This window comes from Hemicordylus capensis, chromosome 4, assembly GCF_027244095.1.
Source record: "Hemicordylus capensis ecotype Gifberg chromosome 4, rHemCap1.1.pri, whole genome shotgun sequence".
Lineage (NCBI taxonomy): Eukaryota > Metazoa > Chordata > Lepidosauria > Squamata > Cordylidae > Hemicordylus > Hemicordylus capensis.
Window position 1 is genome coordinate 5,762,767 of NC_069660.1, and position 25,707 is coordinate 5,788,473.

At 42.1% G+C, this 25,707-nt stretch overlaps 1 protein-coding gene across 1 annotated transcript in view; it reads right to left on the reverse strand.

Annotated features, from left to right (window-relative positions):
- RAD21L1 (RAD21 cohesin complex component like 1) overlaps positions 1-25,707 on the reverse strand; it is a 61,435-nt gene that overhangs the window by 21,684 nt on the left and 14,044 nt on the right. Inside the window, exons 4-12 of the mRNA XM_053248872.1 lie at positions 19,957-20,086; positions 19,232-19,331; positions 18,247-18,356; positions 13,747-13,926; positions 7,045-7,134; positions 4,380-4,481; positions 3,849-4,078; positions 2,090-2,177; positions 1,409-1,512 (exon numbers count right to left, since the gene is read on the reverse strand). Coding sequence (XP_053104847.1) covers positions 1,409-1,512; positions 2,090-2,177; positions 3,849-4,078; positions 4,380-4,481; positions 7,045-7,134; positions 13,747-13,926; positions 18,247-18,356; positions 19,232-19,331; positions 19,957-20,086 — 1,134 coding nt within the window. The remainder of the gene's footprint in view (positions 1-1,408; positions 1,513-2,089; positions 2,178-3,848; positions 4,079-4,379; positions 4,482-7,044; positions 7,135-13,746; positions 13,927-18,246; positions 18,357-19,231; positions 19,332-19,956; positions 20,087-25,707) is intronic.

Genomic DNA, 25,707 nt, shown 5'->3' on the forward strand with positions numbered 1-25,707 from the left:
CAGATGGAGTGATGGCATTTCACCATGCACACCATATACAGTAGTTAGCTATCTTTATAGAAAGACATGTGGCCAAATAAAATCTGTGCCCCAATGCATCCAGTTTTCTTCCCATCCTATCCACTAGTGCTGAGAGCTAAACAGGATCAACAAACTTACTCCTGATCTGCAGACTTACTCCCCATGTGAGACAGGATTAAGCAAAGGAAGGGCAAAATGCACACATTCCCTTGAGGGTGGACAGCTTTGCTAGCACAGTTGGCTCTTAATTAGAGTTTGGGCACTATAAAATAGCAGTAGCATGTCAAGCAGACAGAAGACCACCACAATCACAATGTACAACATGGCATCACTGCACAACACATTTTCCTGCCTTCTCAGATAACTGGCTGCCTATGGTTCAAGTGTAGTGCCATCATATAACACACTTTGATAACTACTAATCAAAGTTACAAGGAAGATATTTATTTATTTATTCATTACATTTATATCCCACTCTTCCTCCAAGGAGCCCAGAGCGGTGTATTACATACTTAAGTTTCTCCTCACAACAACCCTGTGAAGTTGGTTAGGCTGAGAGAGAAGTGACTGGCCCAGAGTCACCCAGCAAGTATCATGGCTGAATGTGGATTTGAACTCGGGTCTCCCCAGTCCTAGTCCAGCACTCTAACCACTACACAATTATAACAACTCTACATTTCTTGTAACATCTAATCCCATTTTAAAGTACTGATTGAAACATACACCATGTGTCTTTGTCTCCTTTCTTGGCCTCCTTATTGGTTAGGGAACTGAAATATCATGGAAGTTTCCCCCTTTTATCTTGAAGCAGAACTACATAATCAGAGACCTGAAATTTCATCAGTCTTGAGGAAACTCACACCGGGCACTTCCAGATGTGCTCCTTGTAGTGCTAACCAGTCATTGCTTTTCCATTTGCAGTCATGTGAGGAATTGCAACGTATCTTCCACACAGCAATAGACTGATCCTCTCCCTTTTACCCTTTCTGTTGTGTTTTGTTGTATCTGGGTATACATCCAGAGAGAGAAGAAGAAGAAAAGAAGCAGAAGAGGAGAGGGAGAGAGAAGAGCAGCACTTACAATAGTACATATGGTTGGTGAGTGAGCTGCTGTACTAAATGAAAAAAGATGGATTTTCTGCAACAGTTTAAGTGCAGGGAAAATATAAGTGGACAATGGATAGATGATCATTGTGTACCCCCCATAAAAAGTGTGAGAATCCCAGATTAAGCACCTTGGCTGACATTTAGATTACATAAATCACAAGTAGTCCCATTAATTTCAGTGGGACTACTCATGAGTAATTTGGTTTTCAGCCTAAACGCATTGCTTACGCATATCAGTTCTCATTTGTATTGAATGCATTTACCATAGCTTCAAAACTTACACTACTGCCACTTTCAGCTCTGCCATTTTGCAATGAAGTTTCTGGAAAAACCGTCTCCTGAAGCATACCTTGAAGCATACCTGAACGTTCCTCTATTGGCAACTCTGTATTGAAAAATGGAAAACGAAAAACAACAAACCATAAAGTTATAAGAAAAAGTTACAGCTAATTTTTTGTCCATCATTCTGATTAATTATGGGTCAGGGCCCATTCACAAAGCAAACAGCAGGCAGTATTTCAAAGTAGTCATCCATCCAGCTTTTTACCACACTGAGTTCTGTGTAGCAAGTGAGTTGCTACATGATTACTGCCACTGAGCCACAAGTAATGCCTTGAAAAGAATCTCAGGGAATAGTTACCTTATTCTATTTGAGTTAACAGTAACCATTATTTTCCTTTGCAGAAATTAAAGTGGTACTTTCAAAGACACTGAGGTACAGTAGAGGGACAAATTTGTACCTTGCCAAAATCCCACATTATCAAATTCAACTTTTAAATTTGCTACCATACAAGACAGTGTATTAACACAGTGATGTGCCTTACAAATTGAAGTATCTTTTTTGTAGCAATGCACTGGATTAGAAACACAGGAATACATGTACCATCCCTCTGAAAAACAGCTGTAAAATAAGTTTTCAGGGTTTGGTTTTGTTTTAAACAGACAACTTTTAAAAATCTCACCTTGGGCATCTTGTTCTTGACTTATTTCTCTTGCTTCAGAATCCTGCTGCAACCTTTTTCTTCCATTCCTGAGACTTCTAGCAAATAGCTATAAAAACACAGATCCATCTTTTAAATGTAATTCCACAGTACGAATTTCACATTCATTATTAACCCACACTCCACAAGAGACAAGGTATGTTCAACACAGCTTGTCTTGCTTAACATTTTTGCTGTCACAGAAAGTTTCTAGAAAGACTGAGAAGTGTCCAACTCATAATACACTATATTGCTACATAGTTCCCAAACTATTTCAAAGTTGAGCCTTAAGCTATCTCTTTTCTTGGCAAATCTACTTCAGTTGTAGTTTATTTAAGAGACCTACCAAGATACCGTCTTGGTTCCAAGAGCAACAAAATGACCCAACCACCAAGCCAGATTATTTGAGGGAAAACACATTTTATCTTTTCTGTGAATGCTTCTGTTGTGCCTAGAGGTTCAAAAGCAGACACCGCATGTTTAGATCCCTAAAAGGTCATATATTAAGTGACTTGTAACTGTATCCTCAAAACTAGCCTATGTCAGCACACCAGGAGTAGTGGTGGTCAGAGTCATATCTACTTTACTTAATTCTGGGTAGGGTTAAAAATCTGAGCAAAAATGACAGCTACAATATAGAACCTTTCATTTTGGTCTCAGCCCTTGCCCCCTCCCCACTGTACCCTTGAGGAGCACCAGTTGCTCCTGTCCTAATGGTAGGTGCACACATGTTGCACATACCCAAGGCCCCACTGTCTTTACCAGAATAAAGAACTATGTATGTGCAGTGGAACTGAGGCAGGGAGTCTACAGGAATGGGATGAAGTGTTTCTTCCTTCACATGTTCAATGCGGTTTTCTATGTCAGACAAAAATCCAGAGAATCTAATGTAATTCCTCCCTCTCCCACAAATGCAGCACTAACGCAGGAGACTTCTACCAGTTAGGACTGAGGCCTCAAGGAGAGTTAGGATAGAGTCTTCAAAGAGAGTTTTCCCACATCAGTGTTTCATTCTTTGGAGTTTCTTATATATATTTCATATATTACTTTTGGTTGATGGGGTACTACAGCAGCACTTGCTAGTGAGTTAATCAAAAGTGGAATCTTGAATGGCAAAAAACCCAAAGAGCTTACAGTATGATTTTATTGAAAGTCAATTGATTTTCAAAATGGGTTTTTGCTCCTAAACTACAATTCAGAAAATGTCAATAATTCTATTTACAGATTTCTGGCCTGCCACATTTCTCACAGGCACACACTGTATGGACCGTTTAACTTATACTTTATACCATTTGTACAGTATGATGCTGGAAGGCAGGTAGCCTCCCTGATGCATGAATGAAGGGCAAGATTGACAGCTGATCAAGCATGGTATGTATCTGTGTAAAAAATATTGTGAGGTCAGGCTGAAGTTTGGCTCCAACCATAGAAGAAAAATCTACTCTGGTTGTGTTGCATCTGTTTCCCCACTTACATAATCATAATTCCACTATAACTATTCCTTTTCACTCTGAGAATTAGGACCAACATTTTTAGCAATGTCCTCCATTTTAATAAAAGCAGTCATGACAAAGAGCTTCAGAAGCAACATGAATAACTAAATGCTCTCTGGAATTGCAGTATAAATGTGAAAATTCTGATCAGCTCCTGCAGTCAGACACTTTTTGGATGGTCAATTGCATGAGACTTCAAATGGTTACATGGCACTACTGAAGTAGCATATAAAGTAATAAACTATTACCATTTGCAGATCTTCATTAATCAAAGGCTGTGTAGATCTGTTAAAAAGCTTATCCACACCACCTTGCTCCTGCAAAATCATCAGCTTTCTTGTGGGAGGTGCAATATCCAAAGTAGTGAGTGTGTCCTTATAGTTCATAAGCTGCTTTTGCATAACATCTCTGCTCAGTTCCTTCACTGCATCAACAAGTAACTTCCTTTTCCTTTTACCTCTTTGCTTCCTTATGAGAACTAGGTTCAAGAAACATATTACAGGACAAACCATAGAACCCTCAGCACATGGCAACCAAAGCTTAGTGCTAACAAGAGTCTAATATAATAAAAACTATTTTAATATTTGAGAAGAAAAATATAAACATGTATTGGACAGATGTAATGAAGATACCATGTTTGATAATACTAACAGGACTAAGACAACAAAGGAAAGAAGAAGGAAGAGGAAAGCAAAGCAATTCATAAGATAAAATGCTTTTCTGGGTTAGCCATACAAGTATTACATTTTTATTCAAGAGAGAAAATTGACGAATATAACCTGTATCATCAATTGGTTCAAGCACAAATCCTTCTTCATCATTGGACAATAATGTGGTTTCATTAATTTGGCAGCTTTTTGCTCCCTCATCTCCGAGATAGTCTGTAACACACCCATCCACAACCCAGTAAAAACATATTCCACAGTATAAGAGTATATGAGTACTCATTATGAGTATACTCATTATATATTATACTAATTATACTGTATACAACACACTTATATATAGTAACTATATTTTGTTTTTTAAAAAGAAAACAAACCCAAGGTATATATTCCTGAGGAAAAAAACAATAATGTCTCAATACCTAATATTTAGCACTTTCTTGCATCGAATCAACTGAAAAACAACAAAATCAACCCCCCCTCCTAAATGCTACTTTGATTAACAAAAATAGGTAATTTTCACAATTAATTAATAGATATGTTGCAGAAAAGTGAAATCATAGTGATGTCCACATCAACTTTTAATATTTTAAATATTATTTAAAATTATTTAATATTTTCAACAACTTGTCTGTGCAAAAAATAATTCATCTGAGATGTGCCTTTGGGTGACCTCAGCACCTGAAGCTGAGGCAGGTGGTGACTGGGGAAAGAGCCTTCTTAGTTGTGGCACTCCATTCGTGGAATTCTCTCACAGAATATAGAAAGATGCCTTAACCCAAATCAGACCATTGGTCCATTTGCATGGCCTCCACACATGCATGGAGGCTGGTACTGCGCTGCTGCTGTGTGGGTGGCCTGCTCCAGAGGGAGCACCATGCACTTGGGCTGCACCGGGGGGCAGGGGTGAGTGGAAGTGCCGGAGGCTTGTCGGCAAGCCAGTAAGGACAGTAAACGACTTCTCTCACTGCACCCGCAACCACCCTTTCAGTCCTGAACCAGTCTCCCCGAATTGGACTTCATTCGGTTCAATCACGGATTGAACCATCTCTGGTTCGGTTCATGATTGAGCCACCAAACTAGCCCAGTTCAAGGCAAACCGGTCCAGGATCAAATGGTTTGTGCACATCCACAGTTGGTTCATCTAGCTCAGTACAGTCTACACTGACTAGTGGCAGTTTTCCAAGGTTTTGGGCAGGAGTTTTTCCAAGCCCTATTTGGAGATACTACCAGGGATTGAACCTGGAACCTTCTGCATGCAAAGCAGATGCTGAAAGATGCTCTTTCACTGAGCAATGGTCCCATCTGCATCTCCTCAGGAAGGCTTGCCTAAGCGTTTTTCACAGAGCAGGCTTTACTGCAAGTTCAAAGTTGTCCCCCCCAAAAAACCCCATTTGCAAAAGACGCAAAAAGTGGATTTTAAAAATCCCTGGATATAAATCGGGCTCCCCAATAGGGCTCCCCACAATAAGGCAGGGGAGTAATAGCAGGAGAGAGGGCATGCCCTCAACTCCTGTCTGTGGCTTCCAGCGGCATCTGGTGGGCCACAGTGCGAAACAGGATGCTAGACTAGATGGGCTTTGGGCTTGATCCAGCAGGGCTGTTCTTATGTTCTTATGGTGCAATGAAAAACCCGAATTGTGTGTGAAGTGCTCCCCAATACTCGCATGGACTTTGGGGTAAATCTGGCCAATATGTGAATGCACACCCTCCATTCCGGAGGAGATGTGAGCTAAAAACCCTGTGTGGAAAACACCCTGGTGGCTAATGCTGCTGTTTTCTTGGCACCAGCTGAAGTCCTTTTGATTCTCCTATGCTTTTAGAGTTAACCTTTTTGTGGTTTTATTTGCCATTTTAATTATTTTGAATGGTTTGAATCCCCTGCTAACTGAGCTAAAAGGCACCTTTTTAAAGTGGTGAATCTCTTTATTGAGCAGGGGGAGAGCAATTGGCCCTATTCATCCCCAACACAGCATTCCTCCAGTGGCTGTTGCTGGGGTCTATCTTACGTTTATTTTTTTTTTAGATTGTGAGCCCTTTGGGGAGAGGGAGACATTTTATTTATTTATTTATTTCTATCTATGTAAACCTCTTTGGGAACTTTTGTTGAAGAGTGGTACAGAAATATTTGTCGTATGTATTGATGAGATTTAATTTTATTGATTATGTTCTATTTTTGTAAGCTGCCATGTAAATTCATTATTGAAAGGTGGTGTAAAAATTTTAACCACACATATATATTGGAGGAGAGAGTAAAAAAAGCCTATTGGCTGAAATGAAAACAAAATTAAAGACAGAAAAGCAGCAGTTGGTCATATTAATATGTAAAGCTGAATTATGTTTAATTCGATACAAAGCTTAATTGTATTTAATTCAGTCTATAGTGCCTATGTAAAACCTATATTGTCTTTCTCCCCCACCCCCACCCTCCACAAGCCTGCTCAACTTTGGCCCTCCTGCAGATGTTGACCTACAATTCTCATAATCCCTGGCTACTGGCCACTGTGGCTGGGGATTATAGGAGTTGTAGTCCAAAAACAGCTGGAGGGGCAAAGTTGAGCAGGCCTGCATCCAAAACATAAATTCAATGTCTCTTTCATGTTTTCTCATCTCATGTATCAGTAATATTTACAAGTGGCCCAAGCAGGGAGATTGATGGTCCAAGGTACTTTCTGGTTTCATGTGTGAAGACAGTCCAAATTCTGCATGTGTCAGCCACACTAGTACAAAAAACTGACAAAAAGATATTCAGAAGATACAACACAGGCTACAAACTTACCTAATATATCATCATCTTGGGGTGGAGGAATTTCTTCCTCCATGTCAAGGTCTATAATGAGGTTATTCTGCTCAGTTCCCAGAACATCATCTGAAGAAAATATATGGTTTACATTTTATTTGGGGGGCAGGGGAAAAACAACTTTGCATGAAGCTACATAAAGGCTTAAGATGACATTGCACACATGCCTTTAACCCCCCGCTGAACCTTTTAATAAAGATTGATTGATTGATTAAGTGCCGTCAAGTTGGTGTTGACTGTTAGCTACCACATAGATCGATTTAATAAGGAAGAGCTGCTTTAAAAATGAAAAAAGACATGAGAGATTCAGTTTACAGTTGTCCCATCATTTTGTTTAGTTTAGCCCCTAGAAAATACTGTGATTTGGAGATTAGATGAGGCACATTACGAAAGGAATGGCGGGCTACAGGTAATAATACCACAAGCTCTTATGATGTTCAGTCTAGCCCTCAAGTACACACAACAACATTAATTTAAAAATAATTTTACTTCTAAAATGAAAAGCAATTAAGTAAATCATTTTGACTGTGGCCTAGGCTAAACATACATCTTTTTAAAAAAGACGCAACAAAACATACTTTATGTATTAACATTAATTATTTAGAAGAAATTATAGAGGTCTCAGTCCTGTAGGTTATGGAGTACCTCCTGCATAATAAATATGAGCAAAAATACTTTGGGGCAACCATACGAATGTTCTATGAATTCCGAGACAACAGGGATTTTTTTTTTAAACAGAGTATAAAACAAATGTAAACACTACAAAGCATTCAGCAAAGTACCCCAGTTAACCAGGCAAGAGGCACTTATTAAAGTACTGCACAGGCTCTCCTATATTTAAAGTAAAATTGTGCCGTCGAGTCAGTGTCGACTCCTGGCGACCACAGAGTCATGTGGTTTTTTTTGGTAGAATACAGGAGGGGTTTACCATTGCTATCTCCCGCGCAGTATGATGATGACTTTCAGCATCTTCTTGTATCGTTGCTGCCCGATATGGTGTTTCCCACATTCTGGGAAACATACCAGCAAGGATTCGAACCAGCAACCTCTTGCTCCCTAGGCAAGTTACATCCCCGATGCATCATTAGTATTTATTTATACTTGGATAAAATTGTAAAGCACATAGAAGACTTTGGTAGAGGAGCTACATCTTTTTGGTACATAGATAGAATATATTTTTTCTTGTGTATGGTTTTCTTTATCTCCTTTAGTAGTACATGGATTCTAAGACTTGCATCCCTGGATGTTGTTCAACTACAACTCCCATCATCTCCAGTTGCAATGGTATTTGGCTATTGTGGCTGGACAGGATGGGAACTGTATGTGTGGACCAAGTTTAAAAACCCCTGTAATAATTTAGCTCATGTGTTCTATTGTTTTTCTTTGAGCAAGTTGAATAATATGATTGATTGATTAGATCAATCAATCAATAAATCAATGGATAATTTGGATAACATTGTAAAGCACATAGAAGAACAGGCCCTTCTGTGGGAGAACCAGCATGGCTTCTGCAAAGGTAAATCTTGCCTCACAAACCTTTTGGAGTTCGAGAGTGTCAACAAGTGTGTGGATCAAGATGACCCAGTTGACATAGTATATCTGGACTTCCAAAAAGCTTTCGGCAAAGTTCATCATCAAAGACTCCTGAGAAAACTTAGTAGGCATGCAAAAAGGGGACAAGTACAGGTGTGGATTGGTAACTGGTTGAAGAACAGGATATAGAGGGTAGGTATGAGTGGAGAGTTTTCACAATGGAGGGAAGTAAGAAGTGGGGTCCCCCAGGGATCTGTACTGGGACTGGTACTTTTTAATTTATTCATAAATGATCTAGAAGTTGGGGGAAGCAGTGAGGTGGCCAAATTGGCAGATGACACCAAACTATTTAGGGTAGTGAAATCCAAAACAGATTGTGAGGAGCTCCAAAAGGATCTCTTCAAACTGGGCGAGTGGGCGACAAAATGACAAATGCAGCTCAGTGTTGGCAAGTGTAAAGTGGTGCACATTGGAACGAAAACCCCCAACTTCAAGCATACGCTAATGAGATCTGAGCTGTCAGTGACTGACCAGGAGAGGGATCTTGAGGTCGTGGTGGACAGCTCGTTGAAAGTGTCAACTCAATGTGCAGCGGCTGTGAAAAAGGCCACTTCCATGCTAGGGATCATTAGGAAGGGGGCTGAAAATAAAACTGCTAATATTATAATGCCCTTATACAAAACTATGGTACGGCCACACTTGGAGTACTGTGTACAATTCTGGTCACCACATCTAAAGGAGGACATTGTAGAACTGGAAAAGGTACAGAAGAGGGCAATCAAGATGTTCAGGGACCTAGAGCACCTTCCTTATGAGACAAGACTACAACACCTGGGGCTATTTAGTTGAGAAAAAAGATGACTGCAGGGAGACATGATAGAGGTCTATAAAATCATGCATGGTGTGGAGAAAGTGGATAGAGAGAAAAATTTCTCCCTCTTACGTAGCACTAGAACCAGGGGTCATCCCATGAAATTGATTGCCAGGAAATTTAGGACCAACTAACAGAAGCACTTTTTCACATAACACATAATCAACTTGTGGAATTCTCTGTCAACAACCAGAGGTGATGGCCAAAAACGTGGATGGCTTTAAGAGAGGTTTGGATCACTTCATGAAGGAGAAGTCTATCAAGGGCTACTAGTTAGAGGGTTATAGGCCACCTCCAGCCTCAGAGGCAGCATGCCTCTGAATACCTGTTGCAGGGGAGTAACAGCAGGAGAGAGGGCCTGCCCTCAACTCCTGCCTGTGGGCTTCCAAGAGGCATCTGGTGGGCCACTGTGTGAAACAGGATGCTGGACTAGATGGGCCTGATCCAGCAGGGCTGTTCTTATGTACTTAGCAGGGGTATAGTCCTTCAGTCCAGGATAATGTCCCCTTCAGTGGCTGTTGCCAGTTGCTCCTCTGCGTTTATGTTTAGACTGTGAACCCTTTTAGGATACAGAACCATCTTCTCATTTCTTTTGTCAGGTAACCTACTTTGACAACTTTTTTTGTTGACAAGTGGAATATAAACATTCTGAACCACTGCAACCAGATTTCTTTAGCTGTTTTTGAAGCACAGATACTAAAATAAATAGAGATACAAGCATTGGCTGGGGTCTATATAGGGCTGCACAACTAGTACTACAAATGCTGATCTTCTGTAGGGTTTCACCTTTCTTTCCATTTGATGAATCTACTTCTCCTACTGATTGACGTTTTGTGATTTAGTGCAATCTTCAGCATGCTACACTGGAATGGCTGCTTATTAAAATGCTGCTATTCTGTTTTATGAACAGAGATTACAACACCTTGGCCTGCAGTTATCTCAGTGCTGCTCAAGCTGAACCACTCCCCATAAAATAGGAGTAATGGTTTTCCTCTCAGGTCATTAAAACAATCTTTCCTTTATTAACCACCTGAGCCTTAGGGTTGTATAGTCTGTAAATGCATTTCCTTTGTTGACAGGTCTTCAAATGCCCATGCCTTAAAAAGTTATCTCATAGCCACAAAATCCATCCTTTCCTCTGTATATCATTTTCCATAGTAAAATGTTTTCTACCTGGCAAAAAATACTGCCAAGTTCACCTCTGCGAATCACCTTTAACAATCCCTGTGGATAGCCAGACAATAGCTCTCTCTCTTCCCCTCCATACAATAAACTAACATGCAGCGTAGCTTCCCTTCCATTAAAAAACCCAGTAAACATTGTGTGTAGTCCACTATGTGGAGAAACAGGGTCAGAGTAGCTCTGAGACAGTCTGGACAGTGAAAATCAAAAGCAAGATGGACCTGTGCATACGTTGAAGAGGAACTGAAAAAGCTGATTTCCACTTCATCCCAGCTGTGGGGATTTCCGTCTAGAAAATCATGGCATTGGCAGGGATCCATAGAATCACCGAACCAATTCTGCATCCCAAGGAGGCTTTAAGCTTGTATTTCTAAAACAGCAGTTCTCAATGCCACATAGCAGACTGCTTTTGTAATATAAGGGACTTTCTAGAGTGGTTTGTGATGTGAGTCCTTTGGTGTGCTTGGGATCTTTGGATCGCAATCAAGAATCAGATTAGTAGGGCTGATGTGCCTCCTCTACAAGAGGCAAAAAGAATAGGTAGGGAATGCTAGGTTTTTAGATATTCAGAATGTGGGCATGCTAGGGTAGTATTATGGATGTTTAAGTACTTTTTTCTGTATTTTGTTTACACATCTTTAAAATGTTCATAGCATTTCCTTTTACAATGGAGGAGTCTGCTTTTATATTGAAAACTGCCCTGAGAATTCAGGATAAAAATTGTATAGATTTACGTAATTTTATTTATCATATTTATATAATACCATATCTATATCTATAAGTGGTGTACATAATCTAAGTTACAGTATAAAAATAAAACAAAACACTTCCACAGAACAAAAACAATTACAGAATAAAACAAGACAATTTCACAAAGTAAAACAATTAAACAGTTTAAAATTAGTTTTAATTAAAAGCCTGAGAAAACATGTGTGTCAAGTTTCTTTTTAAAAAGCAATCAGAGATGGAGAAGCTCTTATTTTGACAGGAAGTGCATTCCAAAGCCATTCCAAATAATGAAGTGAATATCTGAAACATAGATTTTAAATCTTGCAAAGATTTTAAATCTTGCAAACATTCATTTTTTGAGAAGGAATGCTGCCTCTATTTTTTTTTTGTTGTTACAGGGAGTTTTTTAAATTCTTTTTTCTGTAGTGCTGAGGTATTGTCTCTTGCAAAATGTGTCTGGAAGGGCATGCTTTGGTAACATCTAGATTGGATTACTGAAGTGCGCTCTACATGGGACTTCCCTCTAAGACTATTTGAAAATTTCAGGTGGTCCCGAATGTTGCTGTAAGGATGCCTAAGAACATAAAATTAGCCCTGCTGGATCAGCCAAGGCCTATCTAGTTCAGCATCCTGTTTCACACAGTGGCCCACCAGATGCCTCTCGGAAGCCCACAGGCAAGAAGTGAGGGCATGCCCTCTCTCTTGCTGTTGCCTTCCTGCAACTGGTATTTACAGACATCTTGCCTCTGAGGCTGGAGGTGGCCTATAGCCACTAGGGATGTGCACAGAATCGGTTTGGGGGCCCTTTATGGGCCCGCAAACTGGTTTGAACGACCAGTGGTTTGGCCCGTTCGAAGGTGGGCAGGGGATAACTTTAAAGATTGGGGAGGGTGCTCTTACCCCTCCCCCTGCTGCATTCCCCATGCTGGTACTGTTCTCAAAAACGGTCCTGCCGGGGTGGCAGCGTACTTGCCGCCCCGGTACGACGCGAACCATAAGTATATAAATTAAATTAAATTAAATTGTTAATTTTATTTATTTATCATATTTTTATCCCGCCTGATATATACATCTCTAGGCAGTGTACAAAATTTAAGATATTTAAAAAATCACAGATTAAAGTACATGATACACAATAAAAACAGTAGTATAAAAAGTTATTAAAACCAATTAAAGCTATTAAAATTCTAATTAAAAGCTTGCAAGAACAGGAGAGTCTTGAGGGTCTTCCTGAAAACAAACAGAGAAGGAGATGCTCTTATTTCAGCAGGGAGCATAGCCTTTGGGCAGCCACAGAGAAGGCCTGGTCCTGAGTTGCCACCAGACGAGCTGATGGCAACCATAACCAGAAGAGAGGAATCCTGCAAAAGGCAGCAGGATTCATGACAAAGGAGGCACTCTCTTTAAAAGCCTGGACCCAAGTCATTAAGGGCTTTATAGGTGATAACCAGTACTTTGTATTTCAGCCAGTGCAGTTCCCTTAAAACCGGTGTTATGTGGTCCCTTTGAGTTGTCCCAGAGACCAATCTGGCTGCCACATTCTGTAAAAGTTGTAGTTTCCAGATTACTTACAAAGACAGACCCACCACATAGAGCACATTACAGTAGTCAAGTCTGGAGGTTACCAGCACATGTACCACTGTTTTAAGGTCATTTACCTCTAGAAATGGACGTAGCTGATGTATCAGCCAGAGCTGATAAAAAGTGCTCCTGGCCACTGCCTCAACCTGAGAAACCAGGGAGAGCTTGGTTTGGAACACTCCCAAACCACATACCTGGTCTTTCAGGGGGAGTGTAACCCCATCCAGAACAGGGAGATCTAAACCATCTCCCAGGTCCCCCCAGCCCCAGTTAGTACCTCCGTCTTATTTGGATTGAACTTCAGTTTCTTATCCTTCATCCAGCCCATTACTGCCTCCAAGCAGGCATTTAGGGAAGATATGCCATTTCCTGATGAGATCAACATAGAGAAGTAGATCTAGGTGTCATCAGCATATTGATAACACCTGCACCCTACTGATGATCTCTCCCAGCAGTTTCATGTAGATGTTAAAGAGCATTGGGGACAGTATGGAGCCTTGTGGAACTCCATACTTCAGCAACAGTCTCCAAGCGACACCATCTGGAATCTACCAGAGAGGTAGGAGTGGAACCAATGTAAAACAGTGCCACCAAATCCCACCTCCCTCAGCCGGTCCAGAAGAATACCATGGTCGATGGTACTGAAAGCCGCAGAGAGATCCAAAAGGATCTGCAGAGAATTGTTTTATCATTTTTGTGAGCCACCCTGGGATATTTGAAATAAATAAATAATAAATGTGTGGCTTGTCCAGGAAAAGTTCCCAGAAGCTTGTGCTCTTACATACCAATCATGTCTCCTGCAATTCCTTCGTCTCCAAACCCATCATGCTTTAATTCTAATTCATCCAATGTGGTTTTCTCTCCAGTCAGATTCAAGGAACTATGATTAGTCAAAAGAATACTGGAACTAGCTGGTAAGCTGTCACTGATAAAGCTATGTTGCCTTGGTATTTCGGTTTCTTCACCTGCGGAAACAGATATTAAAGATTTCCAATAACTCTTCTCAGTATATAACTGAGGCATATGGTCAAGGCATAAAGCAGAGCCAATAAAAACCAATATTTAAACAAAAAACTAAAAATCAGCTGTGGTTTCAAGGTTTTGGTTATAGAAAATGCCTCTTTTAAAATAACCTGGGTTAAAAGGAAGTCTGAATTTAATATCAACATCTGTATTAAAATACAAAACATACATATAGTTTCTTAAAACCAAATCGTGATCATTTATCAAACTATCAAGACTAACTTGTCCTATTAATTTCAATGGGACTTCCATTGCGTAATATAGTCAGGGAGACAGCCACTGAGTTAATAGGCCACACGTTCAACACACATATAATTTTATGGTCTTACTGTGTATGCTTTAAAAACTTTTAATTAGATTTGTATTTTTATATTCCAATTAAATATTTTATAGTGTAACTGTTCAAAGTCTTAATTATTTTAAATGTTTTGTAAGTCACCTTGAGATTGTTTTAAATGAAAGACGGTATAAAAATTTAACGATAAATAAAAATAATTAAAATCATCTGCATACAGTGTATGCATGTATGTGTATACAGTTATTCACATATTATATTCAACACATGTGCAGTAGTACACTTCTTGAGTGTACCCTGCATTTGAAAGGACCTGTAGGTTAATATTTAAAGTGAACACATGCACAATCACTCATACAAAAACTTGTGCATGTGTACAAAGATCTGTATGAACATACAACATAATGTCTGAATAGGATTTATATAAAAGCAAAAACTGCATAGAAATATGCGACTGCTTTGCAGTGTTTAACTTCAGTACATGATAAGTAATATATTGTATATATTATATTGTGCTTCCTACTGAATCTAAGGATAGTGAGTAATCAGGGTGCCAAACTGTGGCACTCCAGCTGTTGGTGGCCTACAGCTCCCATCAACCCCAGTCACAGTGGCCAGTAGCCAGGGGTGAGGAGAGTTGTAGCCAACAACAGCATGAGGGCTGCAGTTTGACACCCCTGATTTAGAAGAGGTCATCTCACCAAGATAAACAATTGTACTCTTATTTTATGCTCTTCAGCTACACTGTAATGTATTTAAATTACTATTTATGAGTGTTTCCTCACCCCCACTTCTCTGGTCTCAGCCCTCCTCAAACTATTTTTTCAAATTATAAAAGGGTAGTCACCTAATGGCGCAGCGGGGAAGCAACCTGCCTAGAGAGCAGGAAGCTGTTAGTTCAAATCAAAGGGAGAGGAGAGCTGGTTTAGGGAGAGTAGAGCTGGTCTTGTGATAGCAAGCATGACTTGTCCCCATAGCTAAGCAGGGTCTGCCCTGGTTGCATCTGAATGGGAGACTTGATGTGTGAGCACTGCAAGATATTCCCCTCAGGGGATGAAGCTGCTCTGCGAAGAGCATAAGGTTCCAAGTTCCCTCCGTGGCAGCATCTCCAAGATCGGGCTGAGAGAGATTCCTCCCTATAACCTTGGAGAAGCCACTGCCAGTCTGTGAAGACAATACTGAGCTAGATAGATCAATGGTCTGACTCAGTATATGGCAGTTTCGTATGTTCCTATGTTCAAATCCCTGCTGGTGTTTTTCCCAGAATATGGGAAACTCCTATATTGGGCAGCAGCAATATAGGAAGGCGCTGAAAGATATCATATCATACTGCATGGGAGAAGGCAATGGTAAAACCCTTCTGTATTCTACCAAGAAAACCACATGACTCTGTGATCACCAGGAGTCGACACCTACTCGATAGCCCAACCAACCAACCAACCAACCAACCAACCAACCAACCAACCAAGCTATAGTTACACCTGTTCATCTGCAACTTGTAGCTTGGCCCATAGTGCCTGAAAAAAACAACACAGGTTGTTCACCAGTAATTTTTGATCCTTTGGTAGCTTGGCATCATTCACAAAATTGGGCTCTGTGCCTGTGCAGTTGCCCCCGCAGAAGGATTCAACAGCTACACGAGGCACTTGTAGCCCACCCTGCACAGTAAGTTCAGTCTTCCTGGGTGGCAAGTACCTCTTCCCCCTCAGTTCCTGGATGGATGGCATGTCAATGAAGCTTCTTCCGGATATCAGCTAAGCAGGTAAGTAAATGTGTTAAGTGGGGAGGCTTGGAGGTTGTTGTGAATGATGACAAGCCACCAAAGCATCAAAAGTTACAGGTAAGCAACCTGTTTATCCTTGTGGCACCTAGGCATCATTCCCAACATTGGGCAAGTAGCTAGCTCCCGAACCAAAGAAGGTGGAGATTTAAAGAACTTTCTTGAATATAGAACACCCCAAACCAGCCTCAGCTGCAGAGCAGATGTCTAGGGTATTGTATTTTATGAAGGCTTGATCCGATTACCATGTGACAGCCTTCTGGATGTCAGCAAAGTCAATGCCAGACAGGTGGGTAGCTGAAGTCACCACTGATCTCGTAAAATGACCCCCGATGTTAGAGGGCAGAGAATCTCCCTGCTTTTTATATCAGAAGAGGATAGAATGAACCAGCCATTCTAACAGTGTGTCTAGGACTGTCAAAAGGTAACAAACAGTCTGTGTGTCTATCTAAAGTCTTACAGGACCGGGGAAGAAAGTATGATGTCCTGGCTGATGTGAAAGTCCAATACAATCTTGGGATGGAAGGATAGTCAGTCCTCATCACTACCTTATGAGGATGGAAGACAGATGATGAACATCGATTCATAGTGGAGCAAGTTCACTGACTGTCTGAACTGTTGTAATTGCAACCAGGAAGGCTATAGTAAATGTAAGCAGTTTGAGGGAGGCTGATGACAAAGGTTCAAAGCAGGGTGTAACTATAATAGGGCAAGGGGAGACAGTTGTCTAGGGGCCCACTGCCTTGGGGGGCACCCCAGAGGCAAGTCACATGACTGACCCCCCCAGCTGTGCACCTGCCCAGGCTTCCTTCAGTTGTATCTATTCATCCTCCAAAATTGATGAAATTGATGGAGCTACCAGAACAGCATGTCTTTCTCTAGTACCATTAAATGACTTGCATCATCCACAATTTACAAAACCATTAAAAAAATAATTTAGGATGATGTTCTATTGTGGCACATAGGTTATATACATACACTATGTTTTTTGTAACCACTATTCAGCCTCATTTAAGATTTATTTACTTCATGGGCTGAGCTTCAGTGGGGGGGCATTTTAAAATCTTGTCTCAGGCCCACTCCAACCTTGCTATGCCCCTGGTTCAAAGAGGTCTTCCATTAGACAAAACCAGAGAAAGGCTCCAGGGTTCTACCAGAGTCAATGTCAAAGGCATCAGTGTCAGCGGTCAGAGGGCTGACAACTGAAGAACTTGGTTTTTCCTAGTCTGCTTGAAGAAGGGCTGGCATATGTTGTGTTCTTATGTTATGGTCCTCTTTAAGCACAGCAGACAGAGCTCGTGGCAGTCAGAAGATGGTAAAGTGCCACGGCATGAGGTGCAATGTTTTCCACAAGTCCATGAGATGAAGGGGCAGGTAAAATGGGGAAAGTGAAAGCAAGGTTGAAACAATCCAAGTCAGAGCCAAGAAATCACAAGATTAGTCCAAAGCAAAATGATAGATGAAAGAGTTGGTCGAGGGCAGTCTGAGTCCAAAATCCAAAAAAAATCACTGAGGTAACAAAGCCAAACAATAAGCAAAAGAGTTGGTCGAGGGCAGTGAGTTCAAAGTCCAGAAATTCATTGAATTAACAAAGTTAGATGAAAAACAGATTGGAGAGTGAAAAAAAGCAGTAAGAATAGAAAAATACTGAAACAACTCACTAACAAACTCTAATTCTCTTTCCTAGGAACTGAGGATGTGGAATGAATTCAAGGGGAAGCATACAGCATGGCAGATGGAAAGGAACTGAGGGGAAGAGGTACTTGCCGCCCAGAAAAACCGAGCACGCTCTGTGCGCGAATACAAATGCCTCAGGGGGCTGTTGAATCCTTTTGCTGGGGCAACTGCAGAGCCCAGTGTTGTGAATGATGCCTAGCCACCACAAGGATCTCAGACATACGCAACATGGAATGTTCACCCCCCTATAGATATGATGTACCAAGAAACACAATTGCAGATGAAAGCTATTTAGATTATTTGGCTCAGATTATGGAACACTCATGATCCTATGAGATAGTTGCACAGCACAAAATGTATATACAAGCACCCTGGTTTAAATATGCTCAAAGACAGCAAGGTAGTTCATTAAACAAGCAAAATGACTGGATGCGTAACCTACAGAACTTAAAATTTAGAAAATGAAAACCATTAATGTTTTTGCTTATGAAGAAAAAGCTTCCACTTCACCAAAAATGCCACCATGAAGAAGTATATCCTGTCTATAATCCTCTTCTATCAAAGTGATGTCCTCAGCTCTGCTCTGGTTCAGAGTAAAATGTTGGGCAACATCAATGGCACTGAGGAGAAATAATGTGACTTTATCTGGAATGATGTAACTAAACTGAAACAAAGTGTTCTAGCATGTGTTACACTAGATAATATGGCCTTATTGCATCCTATATTCATAAAGTACCTCCACTGATCTAAGGCTTGAGAGAGAGAGAGAGAGAGAGAGAGAGAGACCCTCATTCATTTGCTCTGCTTCTGTCACTGATTTTCATTCACTGGCTGTATAATGTAATATGCATTAATCTCAACTTAATATAAACACATCAACAGTACCATCCCATTAAAAAACAAGTCCAATACCATCCCATTAAACAACAAGAAGGGGCTGGTCACCACCAGGGGCATGGGGTAAGGCAATATTTGGTGCCTTGCTGCATGTGCCACAGTACCTTGGGCTACCCCTGCATGCAGGAAGATCTGAGAAGGCTGCAAAAGGGAGTTAAGAAAAGCTGCACACTCTGAAGCTTTTAAAGTGATGGAGGAAGCAGGCACTGAAATGGAAGCTTGGGGTTGGTGGAGGAGGGGAGGAGACAGCACAAATTCATCACATGCTCAGTGTGATCATTTAGAAATGACTTGATAATGAAGGAGGAAATGTAATAAGGAGGGACAATGCACTTCTGTTCATTTGAATTAGGCAAAAAACTATATGGCATTTATTGATGACAAGATTTTATGCAAATCTTGTGCAAGAACTCCCACAAAGCAACACACAGTATCACACAGTGGTGGCAGATACTTGAATACCATCACACACACACACACACACACACCTACCTCACAAGCATATCAGCAAAGCTCCTTGAGGAAAAACTGCTAGTCTTGGAGGCATCTTAAGCAAAACTACTAACAAAAAAACAAAACAAAACTGAAGAGCACTCACTTCACCTCAGGGAGCTGTGTGTCAAAATCATGAAATTCTTCAGGCAATGTGATGGTGTTATAATTGGCCTCAGAGCTCCCTTTTGGGAGATCAACAAGTCCTAAAGAGAAATATACAACAGGATTAATTGTGGAATGCCACAATGACATATGTATCCTGCAGGATATAAACTCATCCACAAATGTCTAAGAGCAACCATGGAAAAAAATAAAGCTCTATCAGTTGCAATGTCACATGCAACGTTAATGATTTTCAAGACAAGCCTGCAGATGTAGATAAATTAACATAAAATAAGACAATTTAGTGTTTATTGTAAGTCACCTTGGAGTAGGTGAACTAGCAAAGCAACACATTTCCAGTGCTATTATTACTGTAGACAAATACCATACAAATGTGAACATTACTTCCTCTTCGATAGAGGACTGATAAGCATTAACTCATTAAGCCACAAATTCTCTTTTGTACAAATGGAATAATCCTTTCCATTGAAGTAAACAGGGAAGCCAGGATGAACATGGGCAGTCCCATTTCCACAAAGAATCACCAGACTGGGGTGAATATGTGAGGCAATCATTTCCATAATCTGCAATGTATATCACTCCCTGTAGTCAAGAGAACAGCTCTTCAGATTCCACAAAGTGATCTAATTTGCTAGAAGCTATGAGGAATTCCAACTTTACCTCTCTTATACTGTAATTAAAAAAGAAAACCCATGTGAAGCATACCTGGACGAAAGGCAGACTGCATTTTAAGCAGAGCTTCAGAGCAGTCTGCTAAAAGGTACTTGGCCTTTCTGTGATAGATTCGCACCACTCCCAGCAACAGGTGTCCTGAGGTTCGCAGGGCAATTTTAAACTTAGGAGGAAAACATCATGTATTCAGTACTGATATTTGTGGGAAAGTCCACAATGGCAATAGCAATTACTCAGATTACCCTTGCAGATCATTTCAAAAGAGGCTCTTTCAGTTGGAAGCACACCTCCTTATAATGCATTCCCATTAATGTGTGATATGACATAAACTCAATAGGACTTAGAAATGAGCAAGCTCCCAATTCAGAAACAGCCTACACAACTTACCACAGAGGCAAAGTTCATCTTTGGCCATTACAAAGAGGCACAGGCAGCCAGTACAGAAGTAAGTGTGCTTCAGACTAATGGTTCTTATTTAAGAACGTTACAAACCATTCTCTCATGTAAACAAATAAAATAACTTTCTATTCGATGTCCCAAGTGGCAGTCCTTCTCACTCTATTGCTCTTTTATGAACATATGATGACATGGACAAGCTACTTGGGGCGGTGCGGCCTACCACTTGTTCTCTGGATCCTTGCCGAACTTGGCTGTTTTTATCTAGCAGGGAGATTGTTGGGGATGGCTTAGTTAATATCATTAACTCATCACTTGGGGGGGTAGGATGCCTCCTTGTTTGAAGGGGGCAATTATTAGACCACTTCTTAAGAAGCCTTCCCTAGATCCCTCAGTGATGGACAGTTATAGGCCGGTCTCCAATCTCCCACGGTTGGGTAAGGTGATTAAGAGAGTGGTGGCTAACCAGCTTCAAGCGGTTTTGGAGGAAACTGATTATCTAGACTCATTTCAAACTGGCTTTAGAGCGGGCTATGGGGTTGAGTCTGCCTTGGTCAGCCTAATGGATGACCTTTACCAGGGAATCAACAGAGGGAGTGTGACTCTGTTGGTTCTTTTGGATCTCTCGGCGGCGTTCAATACCATCGACCATGGCATCCTTCTGGATTGCCTGGGGGAGTTGGGGATAGGGATGTGTGTTTCATTTCGGATACAAAACGTTTTGTGCACAAAACAGGCCATTTCGGCTGTTTTGTAGCCAAAACAAAACACCCGATGCTCAAAACAGAAAATTTTGCAGCCAAAACAAAACGTCCCTGTTTCGGATACAAAACATTTTGTTGTTTCGGCTGTTTTGGAACTCCATTTTGCAATCGCAAAAGTCGTTCTCCTTCAGACTCCATTTTGAGTTTTGACATCTGTTTGAATTTCCAGCCCTTCCAGCCCGCAGATTGGCCAATGAAAACATGGGCTGACCTGCTGGCAATTGCCTCCTTATTCCTTCTAAGCAAATTTAAGGGTAAATTTTACCCTCATTGGCCAGTGGGGCAGTGTGCATTTCATTGTTGTTGTTTCACACTGTTGTGTGTAGATCAATTGCATTTCGGGCAGGGGGGATGTCGATGTTCATGACCTTTGGAAATCTGCCTGATTTTCCCCCAAGCTCTGCTGTTGTTGATGTGTGATGTTGATGTTATTTGTGGTGGATTAGGGGCAGAAAGGGCGCTTTGGGGGCAGAAGAGTGGTTCAGGTGGTAGTGCCCCAATGGGTGCCTGCTGCCACCCAGATTCCAAAGGAATTGGGAAAAGGGCTGATTTTTAAAGAATTTCTGAAGTTGACATGTCTTTGGGGCAGATTCAGGGCAGAAAGGGGGCCTGAAGGGCAGAACAGTGGGTTGGGTGGCAGTGCCCCAAGGGGTGCCTGACACAACCCAGATTCCAAAGGAATAGGGCAGAGGGCTGATTTCTTAGGAATTGTTGGAGTTTATGCTTCTTTAAGGTTTTTCCCCCCCAGGGAATAATGGAGGTTTCAGAAGACCCATAACTCCACCTGGGGGGCACTGGGGTGGCCGGGAGCGAGTGGTGGTGTAGTGCACATAGGGTGACAATCACTGCCATGGGTTGCTAACCCATGGGGTGCTGTTCTGTTGTTTCTGAGGTTTTGAGTGTAGATTCTCTGGTAGCATATGAGAATTTTAACGGCAAACCATGAATCCACTCTCATATGCTACCAGAGAATCTGAATCTACCCTCAAAACATCTCAGAAAAAACAGAACCCAGTACCCCATGGGTTAGCAACCCATGGGGGTGGTTGGCACACTATGTGCTCTACATCACCACTTGCTCCGGGCCACCCTGGTTCCCCCCAAGTGCAGTTATGGGGCAGGAATTATGGAGGTCCATCATTCCCTATGGGGAAGAACTTTACAGACGCACAAACTCCATTACATCTTTAAAAATTAGCCCTCTGCCCAATTCCTTTGAAATAATTCTGGCAGCTTCCTTGCTCCCACTGGGCACTACCACCCACCCTACTCTGCTCTGAGCCACCCCTTTCCCCCCCAACATGAAGCTATACTTTTGCTGAAACCTCCATTCTTCCCTATGGGAAAAATCCTATACTTCAAAAATTCACCAAAAACCAGCCCTTTGCCCAATTCCTCTGAAATTTGGGTGGTAGTTTCCACCCATTGGGCACTACCACCCCCATGCACTAGTTTCCACCCATTGGGCACTACCACCCCCATGCACTAGTTTCCCCCCGGGCCATTTTTTAAAATCCAAAACATTTTGGATTCGGATTTTGCAATTTTGAACAAAGAACAAAATTAGTATGTTTTGGATTGGCTGATTTCGAACAAAGAACAAAATGGGGGTGTTTCAGATTCAGGCCAAAAACAAAACAGATAAAACCCAAAAACGCACAACCTTAATTGGGGATAGGAAGCACTGCTTTGCAGTGGTTCCGCTCCTATCTCTCAGGCAGATTCCAGATGGTGGAGCTTGGTGACAGTTGCTCCTCAAAACAGGAGCTATTATATGGAGTCCCTCAAGGCTCCATTCTATCACCAATGCTTTTTAACATCTACATGAAACTACTGGGTGAGGTCATCAGGAGTTTTGGTGCTGAGTGTTATCAGTATGCTGATGACACCCAAATCTATTTCTCCTTATCATCTTCATCAGGAAATGGCATTCATTCCCTAGATACTTGCCTACAGGCAGTAATGGGCTGGATGAGGGACAACAAATTGAAGCTGAATACAAGCAAGACGGAGGTGCTCATTTTGGGGGGTCGGAATTTAAGGGATGTGTTAGATCTTCTTGTGCTGGATGGGGTTACACTCCCCCAGAAGGAACAGGTACGCAGCTTGGGAGTGCTCTTGGATCCAGACCTCACCATGGTATCTCAGGTGGAGGCTATGGCCAGGAGCGCTTTCTGTCAGCTTCGGCTGATTCGACAGCTGCGTCCATTCCTTGAAATGAACGATCTCAAAACAGTGGTGCATCAGCTGGTAATCGCCAGGCTTGACTACTGCAATGCGCTCTACGTGGGCCTGCCTTTGTACGTAGTTCGGAAGCTTCAGTTTGTTCAAAATGCGGCAGCCAGATTGGTCTCTGGGGTAACCCGGAGAGACCATATTATGCCTGTCTTAAAACAGCTGCACTGGCTGCCGATATGTTTCCGGGAGAAATACGAAGTGCTGGTTATTACCTTTAAAGCTCTGAACAGCTTGGGTCTGGGTTACCTGAGAGAGTGCCTTATTCTGTATGATCCCCATCGCTCATTGAGGTCATCTGGAGAGGTCCGTCTCCGGTTGCCACCAGTACGTCTGGTGGTGACTCGGAACAGGGCCTTTTCTGTAGCTGCTCCTGGTCTATGGAATGTACTCCTGGCAGATATCCGCAGTTTAGGCTTGCAGTCAGCCTTTATGAGAGCCCTAAAAACCTATTTATTTGGCCTGGCCTTCCAAGGCTTGTAAAAATGTTGTTGCTTTTAAATGTATTTTAATTGGTTTTAAATAGTTTTAATTATTTTGAATTGTTTATATATTGTTTTTAGCATTGCTTTAATTGTGGGGTTTATGTTTTTAAAAGTTGTTGTACACCACCCAGAGCCTCTGGATGGGGCGGTTTATAAATGTAATAAATAAATAAACAAACAAATAATAAATATGAAACTGCCTTATGGAGTCTATTGCAGGGGTGCAGACAGTAGGGATGTGCGGTGCGGTCTGGTCCAGGGGTTCGGGATCGAACCGAACCACCCCCGGGTTCCGTCGGACTGGAACCGGACCGCCGGGTCCTGTCCGGCTGGTCCGCGAATTTTCTGAAAAAATTAAAGTAGATTTTAAGTACCTTTAGCCCCTTTGGGGGGCTTGCTGAAGCTGTGGGGGTGTGTGTGTCCACGCGGGTTCCCTCTCCCCCCCGCTGGCCTTCCTCATCACCTCCGCAGCCCACTGCGGCTGGGTAATGGAGCATTTTTGGCCCTTTCGGGTCTCCATACGAGCGTGCGGCTGCCATTTTGGCAGCCACCGTGCTTGCGCCAATGCCCTATGCGAGGCCGTGGCCTCATACAGAGGCCCGAAAGGGCCAAAAATGCTCAGTTACCAGGCCACAGCAGTGATGAGGAAGGCTGGCGGGGGGAGAGAGAACCCACGCAGACCTCCCCCCTGCGGCTTCAGCAAGCCCCCCAAAGGGGCTAAAGGTACTTAAAATCTACTTAATTTTTTTAAAAAAATTCGCGGACTGGTCCAGGCCCGGCCCGGCCTGGGGTGTGTGTGGTTCGATGTGGGGGCTGGTCCGAACTGGCCCGGTTCTGTTCGAGGCCGGTCTGGCCTTGAACCGAACCGGGCCAGGCGGTTCCATGCACACCCATAGCAGACAGAGGGGAAGTTTGAGGAGCAATGTCTCACTTAAATTTCTTGAAGGAAGAGGAAATACACTTTTGGGAAGGAGAACAATATGCTTTTTGGGGAGAGAAATGGATCATTGGTTCACTTACCATTAAGGCCTTTTCTGGTTACTAGAGCCAAGACATCTCCATGGGTTATACCCCTCCCCCGAGCTCCAAGACAGGACAGTTCTGATTCGCTAATAAAAAAGAGAACACCTACTTGAGCCTGAGGGGAATAACCGTGCTCTAGTTCTTTCAGGCCAAGTCACGTAAGGTATATAGCAGACAAAGAATAACGATAGCAAAACAGGAAGGAAGATAAACCTGAGGACATAATGTGGACCCCAAATTAATAGTGTTGAGAGTCACCCTAAGAGCCCAGACTGCAAGGGCAGTCTTCCAGATCCTTAATCCTCCGATCTATCCCAGAATAAGAATTTTGGATGTCTAAAAGATGGTTTTCCAGGAACAGACAAGTGCGCAAAACCGGGTGGGCCAAGATGTCCTTGGCACCAGCAACCAGAAGAAGCTTTCACAGTAAGTGAACCAATGCTCCATTCTCTGTTGTTGGGGCCAAGGACATCTCCATGGGGCATACCACAGCTTGTACACCACTCAGGGCAGGAACGCTCTTGTCTATTCCTGGGGAAGCACCTGCTGTAAGACCCTTCTACCAAAGGCAGCCTGAGCTGAGGTGTGAGAGTCAATCTTGTAAAGGTAGATGGACTTCTCCATGTTGCTGCCCTACAGATGTCCTGTACTGGTGCATTTGTGGAGAAAGCAGCCGATGTCGCTGCTGCTCAAGTAGAGTGAGCGACCACATGTGTAGAAGGTCTAAGGTGTTGGACCTCATATGCCAAAACTATGTATGCCTTGATCCATCTTGTGATTGTAGATGATGAAACTGCCATTCCCATGGATCTCAGAAGAAATGACACAAACAGGGTATCAGTGACTCTGAATGACACTGATCTTTCTATGTATTTCTTGAT